Source organism: Temnothorax americanus, unplaced genomic scaffold (genome assembly GCF_048541705.1).
Source record: "Temnothorax americanus isolate GAGA-0224 unplaced genomic scaffold, ASM4854170v1 Scaffold9, whole genome shotgun sequence".
Classification (NCBI taxonomy): Eukaryota; Metazoa; Arthropoda; class Insecta; order Hymenoptera; family Formicidae; genus Temnothorax; species Temnothorax americanus.
Genome location: NW_027509812.1, coordinates 2,915,058 through 2,931,165, shown reverse-complemented (window position 1 = coordinate 2,931,165; position 16,108 = coordinate 2,915,058). Strand labels below are relative to the sequence as shown.

Here is a 16,108-nt window from a genome sequence, read left to right as displayed (position 1 = left end):
AGCATAAAAATTTGTTTATTTTTATATATATTAATATGCTTTTATACCTACGGTTCGTGAAGTTGCTCTAAAACTCTAAACCAAGCGAGAAACTTGTTTACGTCGTCAACACCTATAGAAGTGACTCGAGCATCTTCTGCTCATATCTCAGGCAATTCGTATATTTTTCTAATTCTATTATATTCTTCAGTCTTTTTTTTCTACCCCTATTTCATATATAATTATTTAAGATTTGATTGATTAGATCCAGTTTTATAAAGCTTCTATGTATGTACGAATTCTCCGAAATTTCAAATGTGTTTAACACAAGAACTGATCAATCAAATTTTAAATAATTATATATGAAATAGGGGTAGAAGAGACCTAAGAATACAATAGATTTTGTTATATATTATTATGAAAAAATACAAGTTTATGAATTTTGTGATTGAATGATTACTGCGATTATACATCGGCAAGTTGAACAAGCATATGTACATACTACTAGGGTGCATACATACTAGAGTGTCATTTTGGAGCAACTTTTTTTTTATTTTACGAATAGCATATATACTTGCAGCAAGGTAAAATAAGATACCTGTTAAAGTTTGAGTCCTTAATATTAATATTAACAGGTCGCTCATCGCGATTTTTTATTTTTTATTTAGTAAGATAGAACAAATTTTATAACTATCTAACAAACAGTAATACAGCATTGCTCTACATAGATTTTTGTAGTAAATTTACCGCTCTACAAAAAAGATCTCTTATCATTTTTTCATAAATTCAACCGTTCAAAAGATATTCAAAGTTAAAGTTTGATAAATTTTATAAAACTTGTTTTTGCTTCTTATGATTTTTGTATCATATCGACTATCAAAAATTATGAAATAATCAATACATATTTTTGTAGAAAATTTAACAATCTACAAAAAAAGTCTCTTATATAATTAAACATTCATAATTGTCAATCAATAAATATTGTACCTTTTTTGTAGATCGTTCAATCACAAAATTCATAAACTACTCAGACTCGCAAAAAAAGAGAGAGAGAGAGAGAGAATTAATTAACTTATATTTATTTTAGGATAATAAAAAAGTGTGCAAGTAGAAAATTGCACATTGCTTCTTCATAGCTTTTAAGTGTGCAAGTAGAAACTTGCACATTGCTTAATCAACATTTTATTTTGTTTATAAAGCTTTCCTTTATGAGGAAGCCAAATTTTTTATTTATTTTTTTTTTAAATCGAAATGTCAAAGCCGGCTTAACCGAACTGTATAAGCCCCATTTTAAAACAATAAATAGGAAAAAAGTTATAAAGGTTTGAAGTTTAAAGTTTAAAGTAAAGAAGAATTATTATATAGCCGGAAAAATCATCTTTTCGCCAAAAATATATTATAATTGATACTTATATTTAAAGAAGCTTAAAATGATTTTTAGTATCATAAATTATAAGGTTAAAATATTATTGAAAAAAAAAATTTTAATATACACGTATATTATGAAATGAATAAAAATTATTAATATAAACATAAATGTATGTAATTATATTTATGAACGTAATTTACAATGTATTTATAAGTATAAATTAAAAAAATTTTTAACTTACAATTTCATTGGCAGAACGTAGGATTATGCAAAATCACTAGTAAGATTGTGTCATTTTTATTAATTTCACAATATCTCGGTATTTCTGTGGATTCTCTAAGAATTTTGCAAAAAAAAATAAATCGCATGAAATCCTTGCAATATATACATATGTATATACCTATTCCAGAAAGGTTTATATATCAATAAGGAAAATTTTCTTTGCCAGTGGATAAATAACAGTATAAGAATTCTTTGACGATAACTGGCAATTTTATACATTTGAATTAAATTGTCAGTTAGCGTCAAAGAATTCTTATATATACTGTTATTTATATATCAATACATAAAGTTAGCAATTAGTTAAGTCTATCGATAACATGAAGAGGTCTGACGAAAATAAATTCAGGGGCTTATGTACTTCTCAACAGGTCATCAACTGACAGTGTTCAACAGCCAGTCCACTATTCAAGTAGGCGGCCGATGGAATCGCAGCAAGGGCAGAGTGGAACGTCCATTTCTAGGCGTGATAGCCGGACTGGTTGTTAATGGTGCCAGGATTTTAGAGTTGGCGGCGGGTAAAGATGGCAAAGTTACAGCCAGAGGGGACGTGCAGCTTCTGCCGGCCGGAAGTCTTTTAGATCGTGCTCCGCCGCTACAAAGAATGCAACAGGTATGCCCTTTTGAGCTAATCCAGGTTATAGTAATTTCAATGGCCGTTAATCAATCTAATTTGTAGACGCCCGCATCCGGTTTTCCCGGCGTCATGGACGACCTCATATTCTCCGGCGCCGGAAGTGGCTGCGCCGGCGACGACGAGGACGAGGAGTGCACTCCGATCTACGAGTCAGGTTCCGGTAAGTGTAAGTAATATTTCCGAATAAGGCGTAAGTAATCTATTCTGCACGTTTTCACCGCGAAAGTGTCGTCTTTTCGAAATATACCGCATGTTTTTATCATTATACGCGGTATTCAATTGAAAAACAATTTTCAGTGTGCATCTAATAATTGTAATTAAAAATTCTCAAAACTACGTACTACTTCAGCTTTATTTTTTCACAAGTTTAATATTGTATTTTCGTGTAAACATTATTGATCGTTTTGATGTTTATCCATAGAAATAGGTCTAGCATGAAGTAAAGATTGAATTCTAAAAATAAAAATAAAAATAATATGATTTTTATTTTTAAAACTTGTCATAATATCATTATTAAAATACACACTTAATAAAATATATTTATTAAAATATACTTATTAAAATTCTATAATATATAAATATATGTATTGAGTTCACATGTACATAGATAAAATTTATATAGTGGAGTACATAATGATATTTGCAACAAAATTTTCCTTTGCGGTTTTGCAATAGGATTATTAGATCAAGATTTATTTGCAAAAAACTTACTTTCTCGATAGCGCTCGTGAACCAGTCGCTACATATATAAGAGACCGAGTATCGATCTCCGTTGTGTTGTATGAAAGGAGAGAAGTTTAGCACTCCCCTAGACAAGGATGGATTACACATGTACTGGTAGGCACTGTCGTCAGTTGACGGCACTTACCACACATTTTTTTTGCTTATTAATATCAACAGTGAAATTTATTCGATTATGAAGTAGAATATTTTAATTCTTTAGCTAATTTTATTTCTTTATAGACAAAGTAATTATATTTTTTTCTATTGATAAATTGAATAAACTGTCGGACGTTGTTTGTTACAACAATAAAATATGTAGTTACGACTGAAAATTGTTTAAAAGTTTCAGATTTTTTGTTTCTTCTGTACGTACTAGAGATACTTAGGAATAATTAATAATTAAAATATTTCGCAATTTTGTTTTCAATCATATATAACAAAGACGAGGAGATAATAATGAAGAATTTGTCATATTGATACAAACAAAAAATATATTAATACAAACTAAACTATTAATAAGTAGTTGTACGCGTACAATTTGCCATTAAATAAACCAAATCTAGTCTCTCACTAAATAAATCGTATTAATCAACCGAAAAACTTGCTTTCAAACCACTTTAATTCTCTATGTTCAAAAGTGAAAATTATATTTTAAAAAACCAAAGGTGTAATCTTTCGTTCCTATAAAATGTACATCTAAAAGAATTATTTTAAATTAAAATGAGAAATAAATTTACTTATTTTGATTGATTAGATTCTGTTCGCAAAACTCCTCTTAAGTTGTCATTGATATCGATTCTTTTTTCCGCATTACATCACGTGAGGAAGGGCGTCTCCGTTATACACTCACGCATCACATACTCAACACGCATCGCACGTATCGCATGGCATGGCCCACCTTTTCGTTTTCATGCTCGCCCGGTTGTATCTTCGATTCATTTACATATTCGCCGGCCGGAGAAATAAAACCTGACTCTGTTTCTTCTTCTTTTTTTCCAACAAACCTCTTGCAACGGACTGAGGCCCCGCTTCAAATTCCTCTCCGACTAACTAAAAACTAAATTAACATCGTCACGTTAATGAGACACGATAACCATGGATGATGGTCGAACGTTACATCCGGTCGCTTCGCAACGCAGCGAGATACGCATCGCGAAATTTTCGCGCGATCCAATTATCCGGGATAATTGGAGAATTCCTCAAAAGAAATTTATACTTTGAACCATTACTTTACACGACTTATTTTTTATAACATCATTATTCTTTATTTTTAGACGGTTTATAATTAAACGGTGCAAGCGATAGCTGATAACTACTATTTTTTATCATTATCTGATATGTATGGAATAAATAAAAATTTTGACAGTATCAGATAAGAGATAGATTTGCAATTATTTTAAAAGCAGGGATACGGTGCAGAATACGAAATTTTGTTGTGTATGTAATTACTCTGTGTCGTGTTACACAATTTCGTTCGTCCCTACATTATGATCGTACGTTCATCTTAATAATTGCGTCGTTTCTATTTCCAGATGACATCATTACGCCAGTATACGTGGCGCCCACACGATCGCCAACGACATTGAGGCCGAAGCTACACAAGGAAAATATTCAAGAGCGTCCATCCTGCGACGACGAGGAAGACTGCGAAGAGGGCTCCGGTGATCCCAGAACAACGGAAGAAATTTTTGTCACCTCAGCTACCGGTCCGTATTTCATGAACATCGTTCTGCCTAATAATTCTAAATATCTTTCTTTCGGCAGACAGTCGCAAAAAAATCAATGTTTCATAAATCCTCCTTCTTACATTTCGAGGACGAGACTTCGCACAATTATGCAAAATTTAATTCTAAACCGCTTTAAATTTATGCCTTTAAAAAAATTAATATTATATTGTATATAAATTAATATATGTAACCTATATTATATATTATAGAAAACTCATCATAAAATCACACGTAGACAAGCATCGACCTATCTCCCAGTTATCAGCTTTAAATATAAAGAACCCCTCCTTACGGAAATACGACGTAGACGTCTTCTTCGTGTTCGTAACGACTTTTTGTGACGCGCGCAACCATCGCCTACCGTGAAAATAACACCACTCTGTTGCCGGGGGCGACATTCCTTTCAGTAATAACATTCGCCCCGTCGAGTCACGACGTCAAACCGGATACTCTGTCCTTAATTCGATCCGAACGTAAAATCACGTGAAAACATCTTTGAAATCCGAAACATTTTGTTTAATACACAGGATTCATAGAGAATTCTTTATTGCGTCTTTTTGCACGTATGTCTACCCGAATTTATAATTTTAATACGTGATTGTGAAATAGAACGTTACTAAAATAGAGTGCGTGTATTGTTTAAAAATCGATACCGAAGCACAAAGCCTAGCGTGTTTAAACTTTAAGACATCCTTATGAGTTTGATATTTAAAGTAACGCAGTTATAAAGAGTTCCTTCGTTGCAAAGCAGTAGATAATACATACATATGGTACAAGTGGTAACTTATTAAAATGACTTATCGTCAAATGTCAGAAAAGATTATGAAATTTTTTTACACCGGACAATAAATCCGTGTTATATATGTATAGATATAAGAATTAGAGAAACCTAATTATTGCTGCCTTGAAATGTCACTTATGAGCTTTATTTTAAGAGAAATGTCGCGGTACGCGGTATCTAGTATCTGAAATACGAGATTATGTGCTATAAACGCGAAACATGATTCGCATGTAAAATACTATTTTTGTTCCTAAAAAAAATGATAGATGAGTAGATAAATTGGCGTGTTACTGAACGTTTCGCTCGATTACATATGTATAATACGATACGTTCCTGACGCCTTCGGGATCGCTCGGCTCGTAACGTTTCCTGCTTACGCACGCGTGAATATTTGCCGGCCTACGCACGCGTAAATATTGCCGCCTCCGCACGTTTCACATTCCGTCCCTTTCGCTTCCATGCCCTCCTCCCTACCTCCTCCACCTCTTCCGCCTTCTTCCTGTACCATCCCCTCCGCGCGATAGAACGAGGCGAAAGCAGCCCTCTGACGAACTATTTTTTTTCCTACCCTCTTGCTTTCTGTCGCAGATATCAGCTCGGTGACGTACACGACGCCCCGCGAGTACTCGACGAGTCACATCAGCACCCAGACGACGTCGGGGTCGTCGACAACATTGAGCCGCGACGTCGTCACCGTCTCCGTCCAATACAATGTGTCGACCACAGACCTCGAGACCAGCCATAGCAGGTGCGTGCGTCTGTCACCGACGTTGACGTTCGCAATTGAGCGACGGATAACCGGATAATCATTCGCAATCGCTCATGCACGTCGATTAGTCGTTACCGGGAGAATCTACACGTTTTTCGCATTCGCGGAATCGCCATAATGTCCATTTTCCACCAGAATCTCATCACGTGGAACGTGTAGTCTAAATTATTCCCTGATCAATTAATACGTATTCATAGAATCCTTTAAAAGTTTCCCTTTTACGTTGAATATTGGAAAAGTCTCAAAAATGCAGGCATCGTTAACGAGGTAAAGCTCAATTAACAGGATCAATTTGCCTCTCTTAAAAATACATGTGAATTGATACACGTCTCAAGTTTAAAAATTCAGAGTTGTAAAATTTAACGTTAACAGTTTTCAATCCGTATTTTAGTCACGATTTGATTCATCGTAATCGAGTAATTTGCCTGCAAAAATTCAGATTTCTGCGCGTTTGAACGAGAAATGTTACTAACATATGTCACGCAGCAACCGTCCGTGATTGACGATAGAAAACCGCGGAATTAATTAAAACTGTGGTTTATCCATAAACGTGGTTAATTCCGAGTGATAATTAAAATTAAATGGTCGTCGCTTACGCTTTGCAGCAGCGTTGTGACGCATCGATCGACAACTGTGACGACGCAGACGACCACGACGGAAATGACGGAACCGCCGCCACCGCCTCCGCCGCCGGTGTACCCGCCGGTACCCACTCCGCCCAAGAACAACAATAATAAGCGGATCACGTCCGAGGCGGCTGAAAATGCCGCGCTTATAATCGGCATAATCTCCGCCGCGCTGATAGCGATCATCCTGATCATCCTGATAATCCTCAAGTTTAAGAACCGGCCGGAGACGAGCTACAAGGTCGACGAGACGAAGACGTTTTGTCAGGATCCGAATGCAGCCCTACTGGGCGCCGCGAGCTCCGGCCAGCCCTTCAACGGCGCCCTGAAGAACGGCGCCAACGGCAGCAAAACCAACAAGAAGCGAGAACTGATAGACATTAAAGAGTGGTACGTGTAAAGGGGGGTATCTCCACACTGGGCAGAACGCTGCCTTGTGCTCGAGATTTGTGTACAGGACGTGGCCAAGAACTTCACCTTTCGTTGTTGTAAAGGACCGAGGATTGAGAGAGGCACAGAAGAGTAAGCGAAACGATTCTTCACGTGTCTCGCGGGTGTGCAAAGAAAATGTGCTCGCTAATCGGAGCACTCTCGGGGAGGACCTTTATTTAAATATTAATCAAGTCTAGACGAGAATCTCCCAAGATTCCAGAGTCCCTAACGATCTATCTTGAAGCTCGACGATTCCGGTATAACGCGAAAAGTGATCGAGTATTCTCCGAGAGAAACTTCCTCGAATTGATCATTACGTAAACGATTTTCATGGAAATGCCTCGTAAAATCCGATCAACGGTGAATACTACGTAGTTGCGCGTGCGAGAACGATCTCTCGGTTACGAGTGAAGAAGAGCACGTTTAGAAAATCCTCGTGATAGCTTACAGAAGGACCGGTGTAAAAAAATTACGATTCAATAAAACTCCTCTCGTACTCTTCTATGCGAAAAGGATCCAAACGTACGAGAGACGATCAGCGATCAGGTATCCTTGATAAAGTACGTTTTCTAAGAACTTTAAGATCAGGATCGATAGATTATACATCTAGAAGAAAGAACAATGTTTGCTCTTTGAGGAAAACATAACGAAATCGGAACTATGCCATCTTAGAAATATACGAAACTTCTCTAATTCTAATTCGAATTAAAGCGAAATCGATCGCACTTAGAAAGGCCGAGCTACACGCTCTCGCAAACAGAGCCAACGAGTCGCGAGGTACCGATTAACGATCCAGCGCTGTTCCTCTTGTTTCCTCGACGCGAAATCTCAGAATAAAATTTAGGCATGTAGGCAGGGATCGAGCATCGATCACAAACGTTTCAAAAAGATTTTTTTCTTTTATTTGTCGCAAATTTTTTTGAACTACATTTTCCGAATAACGCTTGTTAGCACTGCTCGATTCTTTGTCGTAATTAATACTTAATGACAAGTCGGCAATCAGAAGATCAGCATTCGTGTTCAATAAGAGGCAGCTTTTCTGCCTCGATCTAGAACAATTTCGTGGAACAAAGATCGTGGAATTAATCGTAGGAATTAATTAAAAAGAAAGGAACGTTGAAGGTGATATTAGCAGTGACTGTGTCGGACGAATCTTAGGAAGCAAACTGCACCGATGTAGGTAGGCTATTTTTATTATTTAACGGATTTTACTTTCAACATCCTCAGATCGTCCTCAAGTACGTCGAAATATATTAACTTTGAATTTATGTAATAATCTCTATTTATCCCTATTTTATAGAGTTAAATTATCTATCCATTAAAAGTTAGACAATAAGATGTTCGAAAATGATTTGTACGATCTTTTAAATAAAAAACAATACTTTAAGTAAGAAACTATTATAAAAGAATCGTGCATAAATGTTTCATACTGTTTATTACTGTAAGATTTTATGAATGTTATGAAACCCCGGAAAAGTTAATGTGTAGAAAGAGGAATTATATATTATTTTACACATAAAATATTTATTTATTTAATTTAATATATATATATATATATATATATATATATATATATATATAAAGAATGTTGATATGGACTTGTGCAGATTCATTGATTTAAAATATAAAGAGCTGCAGAGAAGAAGAAATATTTTAATTTTTTGCAGGATTATATTGTATTTATATTGTATTTATTTTTATCTAAAAAATATGTTATTTAATTATATTTTTTTGTATAATTAAATATATGTGTATTTATGTCCATAAATATTGATAAATTACGAGGTAAATTATAAAATGTGATATCCCTAAATATATTTTGTTAATTGGCTAATATACATTGATAAAGTGTTTAAATATTATTTATACACATGTAATATTTTACGATAGTAAAATTTAAAATTGCGTTCTATTCTCGACGTACTGTTTATGAGAATAAGATGTTGGAAGTGAAATGTTAGGGATGGAAGCGTCATGATCGAATGATGATCGCATTCTATTCTATTTATACATTCAGAAAGCGAGCAGATATATATATATATATATATATATATATATATATATATGTATATGACACACACATACTTATTGATTTTGTTATACGTGTATAAATTGTTTGACGAATTAAATAGATTTTATTAAAATATGTTTTCAGTGAAGATTACATGACGTATATAATAAGAGTTTCGTTCTCGAAGAATTCGAGTGTGAAATACATTTATGAGGAATATCATACCTATAAATTTATCGAGAATATTTGCATCTTATATACAAATATATTTATTATCTCTATTGTAATGTGTATGCTTGTAAACAAGAGACACTGGTTTTAACTTTAACCATAATCTTTATATTTCCTCATTATAAATTTGCGATTATATTTTCAAGGAATAATTTCCTTGGAAAAAAATGGAATTCTTTGGATGGAAGATTTTTATTAATTTTACAAAAAATAGATATTACGAAGTTTATTTAAAATAGCAAGTTTCATAAATCTATACCGTTATATTCTCCAAGTAATAAATTTCTCGTTGATGTACAAATGTTAAAATAAATTAATTTAGAGGCTATATTTTCTCTGTAAATTCATGTAGCTCATTTGATGTAGCTCATGTGTTGTCGCGTATTAATTAATATGCTCGATATTTCTCATTGACCTATATATTGCACACTCGAATGTGTTTCACGCGAGATTGTACGTAAGTGACTCTTATACATATGGAAAGTATTTGTAAGTAATCCGAGAGGAAGGACAAACTTGACGAATAGGTGATTCATATATAGCATACGCAAATATGCTTATACATAAATACAGGGTGTGTGAATGCAGTATTGCCAGTACGAGTTAGGTGACGTTTGGATCGAGTCGTATAATCACGTCGAGCATGATTGCACGGCGCATCGCAAGTGCACCGAGTCGTTTCTACCAAATTGCATCGTCTCCTCCTAATTGAGATTCACGATACGCTCGTTTTTTTATACAGGTCTACCTAGGTATCGCGCATCGTTTCTTCTCGGCTATAAACTCTACGATATAAAAGTCCTTCGATCAGCATTACAATAACATCACGTCATCTCCATTGAAAAAGAATTCAAGATTCTTGTTGAATTGATTCTTGAAAATTGATAGGAGAATTTATAGACGAGGATATTAGCGGTACTTTGGTGCATCCTGTGTAATAGCTGTATGTTGTTAACTTAGTATTACTATTAACAAGGTTAATCGTTGACGTAGTTGGCGATAATAAAGATTTTTTAAAACCTATTCTGTAAAACCAAGATCAAACAAGATATGTTAAGGATTGAAAGATAATTTATTATCCCTCCATATATTAATGTAGTTAATCAGTTATACGATTAATGTTTTAAAGAACGATTTATAAAGGAAACGTGCGCTCTTATGTAAACTGAAACGTAATTAATCTAATTATTATTATTATTAACATAATTGATCTTTAACGCAATTAGCGAAAATGTTTAGTTCATAAAAAACAGTGAAATAATTTGCAATTCAACAGACAAAATATTAATAACGATAGGTAATGCAAATTTCCAAACAGATATGGTATAATTTGCGATGTTATTAATTTACGATTTTCAAGTAACTTTATTTTTACACGATTAATAGTATTGCCATTAAATTATTAGAAAGAAACTAAAAGAAACTTTAAAAGAAAAAACTAATCAACTTTATATCTAAATCGAACTGGCAACAATAGCAATCTTTCAGGAAAAATTAATCACGTTTATTTTTACTTTCTCGTAATGTGTGGTAATTGTTTCGAGGTAAAAGAATCGATCGTTACTATTAACGTGGCTGACAATTAACATGGTTAATAGTAATAACAAAGGCGACGCTTGTCGCAGATAAAGAAGCAATAAATAAACGGGGCTTAGCATTTAAGCTGATCTAAAGCGCGGTAGCACGTTTGATTCCCGTAATGTTGCTCCGTCCGACTCTCGAGCGCTCGTGACAACTCTCCGCATACATGAGAGATCTTGTTCTTTTTGGTTAAATTTTTTTTACGCTTGTCCTCTTCCGTTTTAGTTATGGAAAGCGTAGAAAAATGCTACCGAGAAGAACAAATGAGCGAATGGAACGGAAGAGTGTGTACAAATTGTCATTCAAACGCACGCCAGGGATGAGTAAAATACCAAGAGATATTTCCAAAAGAAACGAATATATACCTTTTAAATATTTTTCACAATTTTCTGCACGCTTACTCGAGAAGCGTATAAATAATCGTTCTATTATTACCTAACCATACAGAGATATTGCATCGGAATTAATCAAATTTAACTGAACACGGTTCTCGGTTATATGTGAAGGTCTCTACCTCTTAATTTACAAAAAAAGGTTTGTCAACCTCTGTAAAACATATACGTCTTCAACGTATTAATCATTGTAAGAATTCATTGAAAACTCCTTCATTTTATAAGAAAAGAATAGGAGAGCTCATTACTCTTGCGGGATATCCCTAATATTTTGTATTGACAGAATAGTACTGTAGATCGAATAGGCATGTCATTGAAGCTACCTCTAATATTTGAGGATGGAAATAGTACTTTGCCCATCACTGGTCGAGACTGTTCCTCGGCGATTAATCGAAGGCGAAAGAAAAACGTCCGATTGTTATAAAATGCTCTCGAATATTTTGTAAGTCGTGATCCTCGTTCTGTAATGCACTCTTCCTACGAGCGAATCGTTCTTCTTTAGATTAGATCACGCTGTTCTACGAGATCTTGAAATCGGTTGCTAATATCGATAGCTTCTCTTACCTCTTTCTCTGTCTCTCTCTCTCTTTCTCTCTTTCTCTGTATCTATATAGCTTATTCGCCGTCTCTCTGAACGGTGAAACAACAGATATGATTAACAAGTCGATAATACGCACGTATCTCGAAGTAACAATCCTCAGGGAAGAACAATTAACGCGATCAATCGGGATTAATCAATTATTGACTATTAGCAGCGATAGATATTTACTGATTGCGGATTTTTTCCAAAAGTCCCTCTATCGAGTACTCTCTGTCAAGTGACGGTCGTTCTGCTTTAGCTCAATTCACAGATTTACAATCCATTGAGAATTTTATTAATCAGACTTGAGGTAGATAATAATTAATTTTTTCAAGTTGGTCCGTATCTCTATCTGGCGAGTAAGTCAAGCTTTAACGAGATTACGATAGATTCAGCGGCAAAACGCGTACACATTCCTGCAAGCTGACTTACTGACGCTTCAAATAAGCTTCTTTAATCGCACAAAAGCTCAGATCCACTTATGAGGCAAAAATTTGTGCCGTTCTCGATCATCGCGCAATCCGCATTTTGTGCGGATCGTTTTTATTACGCTTAACGAGACACAATAAATCTTAACTATCTCGTCTTCGCTAAACTTGCAATCGTTCACCCCCTTCTCCCACACACATCCTCTCGTCTCATCCCACCTCTCAAAATCATTTATGGATAAGCAAATCGATGTGTGAATTTTGTACATATGTTTATGTGGCTGAACCTTGCGTGTATGGGCAGTTTTAACGATATCTACATCGCTAACAACGATATTTCGCGTGGAAAGAAAGTTTCTTCAATCTCGCATATATGTGCGCTTTCCGTTGATAATCGATTGATTTTTAAGTGATCGACATTTCGTGTGAAATTAAAACTGAACTATGATTGCTGTTCCTTAATGATGATCTTCGTGAGAAAATGCCGTCATTAAGAAAAATCTTTTTTCTTTCCATTCTCTTGTTCCTTAAGAGAACGCGCTCTTTCGCAACAAGAAACTATAGACATATTGTTATCACTGCCCTCCGATTCTCTATCTGCATATCCTTCGATGTACTGACGACTAACGTTTATACTAAACTAAATTAACTTCTATAAAGATATATTTAGTGAGCAGTGTTACTCTAACTATTAAATACACTATGTCGAACTTAAAAATGTGTCGCGTATAAGCGCTGGAGCAGTCGGATTCGTTCGTAGTAACTGAGTACATTAATTTCTATTTATTTTCCTCATTTGCGCGATTCCACGGATAAACGTGAACAAAAGTGAAGCTTCTATTCAAATATTTAGCATTCACGAGTATATATATATATATATATATATATATATATATATTTCGCAAAAGATATTAAATAGAGAAATATTTTCAACTTTTTTAAGAAACGAAAGAGACGAAAAAGTATCCCGATTTAAATGAGAGATGTAATAACAACTAACACGTCCAAAACCAAAGATAGGAAGTTATAATATGATTATTTGTTGAAAATAATTATTTATAGCAGTGTTAACAACAATCGAGAAATCTTTTATAATAATAAGAGAAGAAATCGCGTGATTAAACATGAAAATGTCATGATAATTATAAGATATAGTTAACATTGTTTTAGTCAAAATATCTCTGTTATTAATATGATAATAATTATTATTATATTGTTATTTACATAAAATTTTGCTGTCAATACAATTATTGATAGCGATATTATTTATGTTATATATATTATGTGCGTTGTTTATTATTATGAAATTACGAAAATATTCAAACGGCAAATTGTTCGAATATTGGCGGCTCTAGCGAACGCTTCACCACAAACTATCGATTATCCGTAGTATGACAAGAGTTGAAATTTTTACGATTACACGAATCGTAAGAAGAGAAAACAGCGGTATCAGATCGCACGAAAATTAATCGCGAATTTTGTAATCCTAACTTTGCTATAGCCTTCATCTAATAAAACGAATATGCATTTCAAAACTCTCTTCGTATATTAAATGTTGCAACAAGTTGCAACGAAATGTAAAATTTCTACTATAAATTTCAAAGAATTATTCTCATTATATCAAAAATACTATAAAAATTTAGTATTGAAAATAAAATGAAATTGTGTTTTTCCATAAATAATCCGGATTTTTTGAAGATAACTATATATAGTTTTAAGAAGGATGCTAATGAACAACGAGAATAATACTTTGAACATCAATAATTCCAAACAAAATAGTTGCAACATTTGATAATTAAACCTAGAGATTACTACTAAAAGTGCATATTTATATATCGTCGATATGGTAAAGTTGCCCGAAATGTCACCGCTGTTTAACGGACACACAACCCGATAATACCTGGAAAACGATAAGAGACGAAAAAAAACGCTCACTCACAGCTGTATCTAGAGTTGCTATAGCTAGATGGAATTATATTTTACATTGTACAGTCGTACGTATATGAATGCACTATAAATTAGATAGTAAACTACATTCGTGGGGGCGAGACGAAGAGATGAAAACGGAGAGAGATCGAACTAAGAGAGAGATATGTTATAGCACGAGAGAAATGAATCCTGCGAAGTTCCACAGAACCGGACACATTTTTGTTGTCGGCTGACTGCGAATTTCATACGACATATGTATGTATAATAGAGACGTGTATACACACGCAAGAGGCTGATCCGTATCGATGAAAGAAATCTGCCGTCGAGCGGATCGTGTTATGCAAATCGGGGCTACGAGTCACTGCGAGAAACAAGAGAGAAAAAAAAAGATATATGCGATGTCCACTACTGTGAAGACATGATCAAGCAAGAATGAAAACTGATATAATTTTGCCGAGTTCAGATTCGGATAGCACGGGTTCGCGATTCATGACGTTTATGATCGTGTATGTATATATCAACATTTGCGAATAGCTGAAACGCAAGATCCTTCCTCGCATATCTGCGACATCGAGAATCGAAGGATTGTGCGCCGTTTTCGATATCTACTTTCCCGGTGTCCGTCGCAATTTATTTATAAGGGGACATTTCGATTTTCCCGGTAAATTTCATCCCCGTAGACTGATCAATTGACATCTCGTATCTCGTTTTTTCTTCGCGAGAAGCCCCAGTGTTCTAACACGGTCCCGCGGCGGTATCGGAATCGGCCGTTGAACGTTCCAGGTTACGTGAAGTATATAGATAAAACGTTAAATATACGGGATATAGGCGCAGTTAGATTTTTTACACGTAAGAGAAGTCACGTTCCGTTGGCGTTCGCGTTTTTAAGCGGCGTATATCCTAAACTGCGTCCCGCGAGAGAGACCGATTATCGCTATTATTTCACCCGGTGTATGGTTTACGAAGACAAACGGAGCTGAGTGAAACGGACACACACTATTCTTATATTTGCGCGACCTTATAGCGATCGGTGAGCGACAGCGTTTAATCCGATGCTTTCATTGTTATTACGAAACATCCGCGGTTTCTTCGCGCAACGCGGGAAGAAGCAGAAACGAGCTGAGTTCGCTGTATCGGTTAAATATTGAAATAGCGCTTTCATCAGTCTCGAGAATGCATTTTCACGTTAATCTTGCAAAAAGAAGGAGGTACCCAGATACACGCGCATATACACACACACATACATACACACGCGCGCGCGCACACACATATACACATACAGTGAGTACCGTAGTGCGCGCGCACTGACGCATTACAAAATTCTCCTGAGATTGGGGACGTTGTAAATACAATAGGAATAATGCCGTAACTACGAAATTATATGAATAAAGTATTGAAACTGTACACGGAAGGCTCCTTTCTCCCTTTCAACATATCGATGATTCTCGAAACTAAATCTCTTTGTCTTTCCAGATAAATCATCCAAAAATCCACGGTATACTTTAAAAACAAAAATTCTGCAAAGATTAATAAAAAATTTGTGCACGAAGCGGACGGATGTAAACGAAGATGTAAGAGCTCACTTTACATCCGTTAAATAAATCTGTTATTTATATATCAGAAGTAACGGGACG

The 16,108-nt window shown here is 34.9% G+C and overlaps 1 protein-coding gene and 1 non-coding gene across 9 annotated transcripts in view; both read left to right on the top strand.

Annotated features, from left to right (window-relative positions):
* Window positions 1-15,878, top strand: part of Nrx-1 (neurexin 1) — a 258,161-nt gene extending 242,283 nt beyond the window's left edge. For 7 of the 8 annotated variants that reach the window (XM_077425128.1, XM_077425127.1, XM_077425123.1 and 4 more), the window contains 5 exons: window positions 1,999-2,240; window positions 2,307-2,430; window positions 4,520-4,693; window positions 6,084-6,243; window positions 6,870-15,878. In XM_077425128.1, coding sequence (XP_077281254.1) covers window positions 1,999-2,240; window positions 2,307-2,430; window positions 4,520-4,693; window positions 6,084-6,243; window positions 6,870-7,290 — 1,121 coding nt within the window. In that variant the 3' untranslated portion in view covers window positions 7,291-15,878. The remainder of the gene's footprint in view (window positions 1-1,998; window positions 2,241-2,306; window positions 2,431-4,519; window positions 4,694-6,083; window positions 6,244-6,869) is intronic. The other variant, XM_077425124.1, reaches the window with a different exon arrangement.
* Window positions 3,039-3,144, top strand: LOC143908240 (U6atac minor spliceosomal RNA). The gene has a single exon (XR_013260082.1). It is a non-coding gene; the product is annotated as a U6atac minor spliceosomal RNA (small nuclear RNA).
* Window positions 15,879-16,108: the final 230 nt, after the last annotated feature.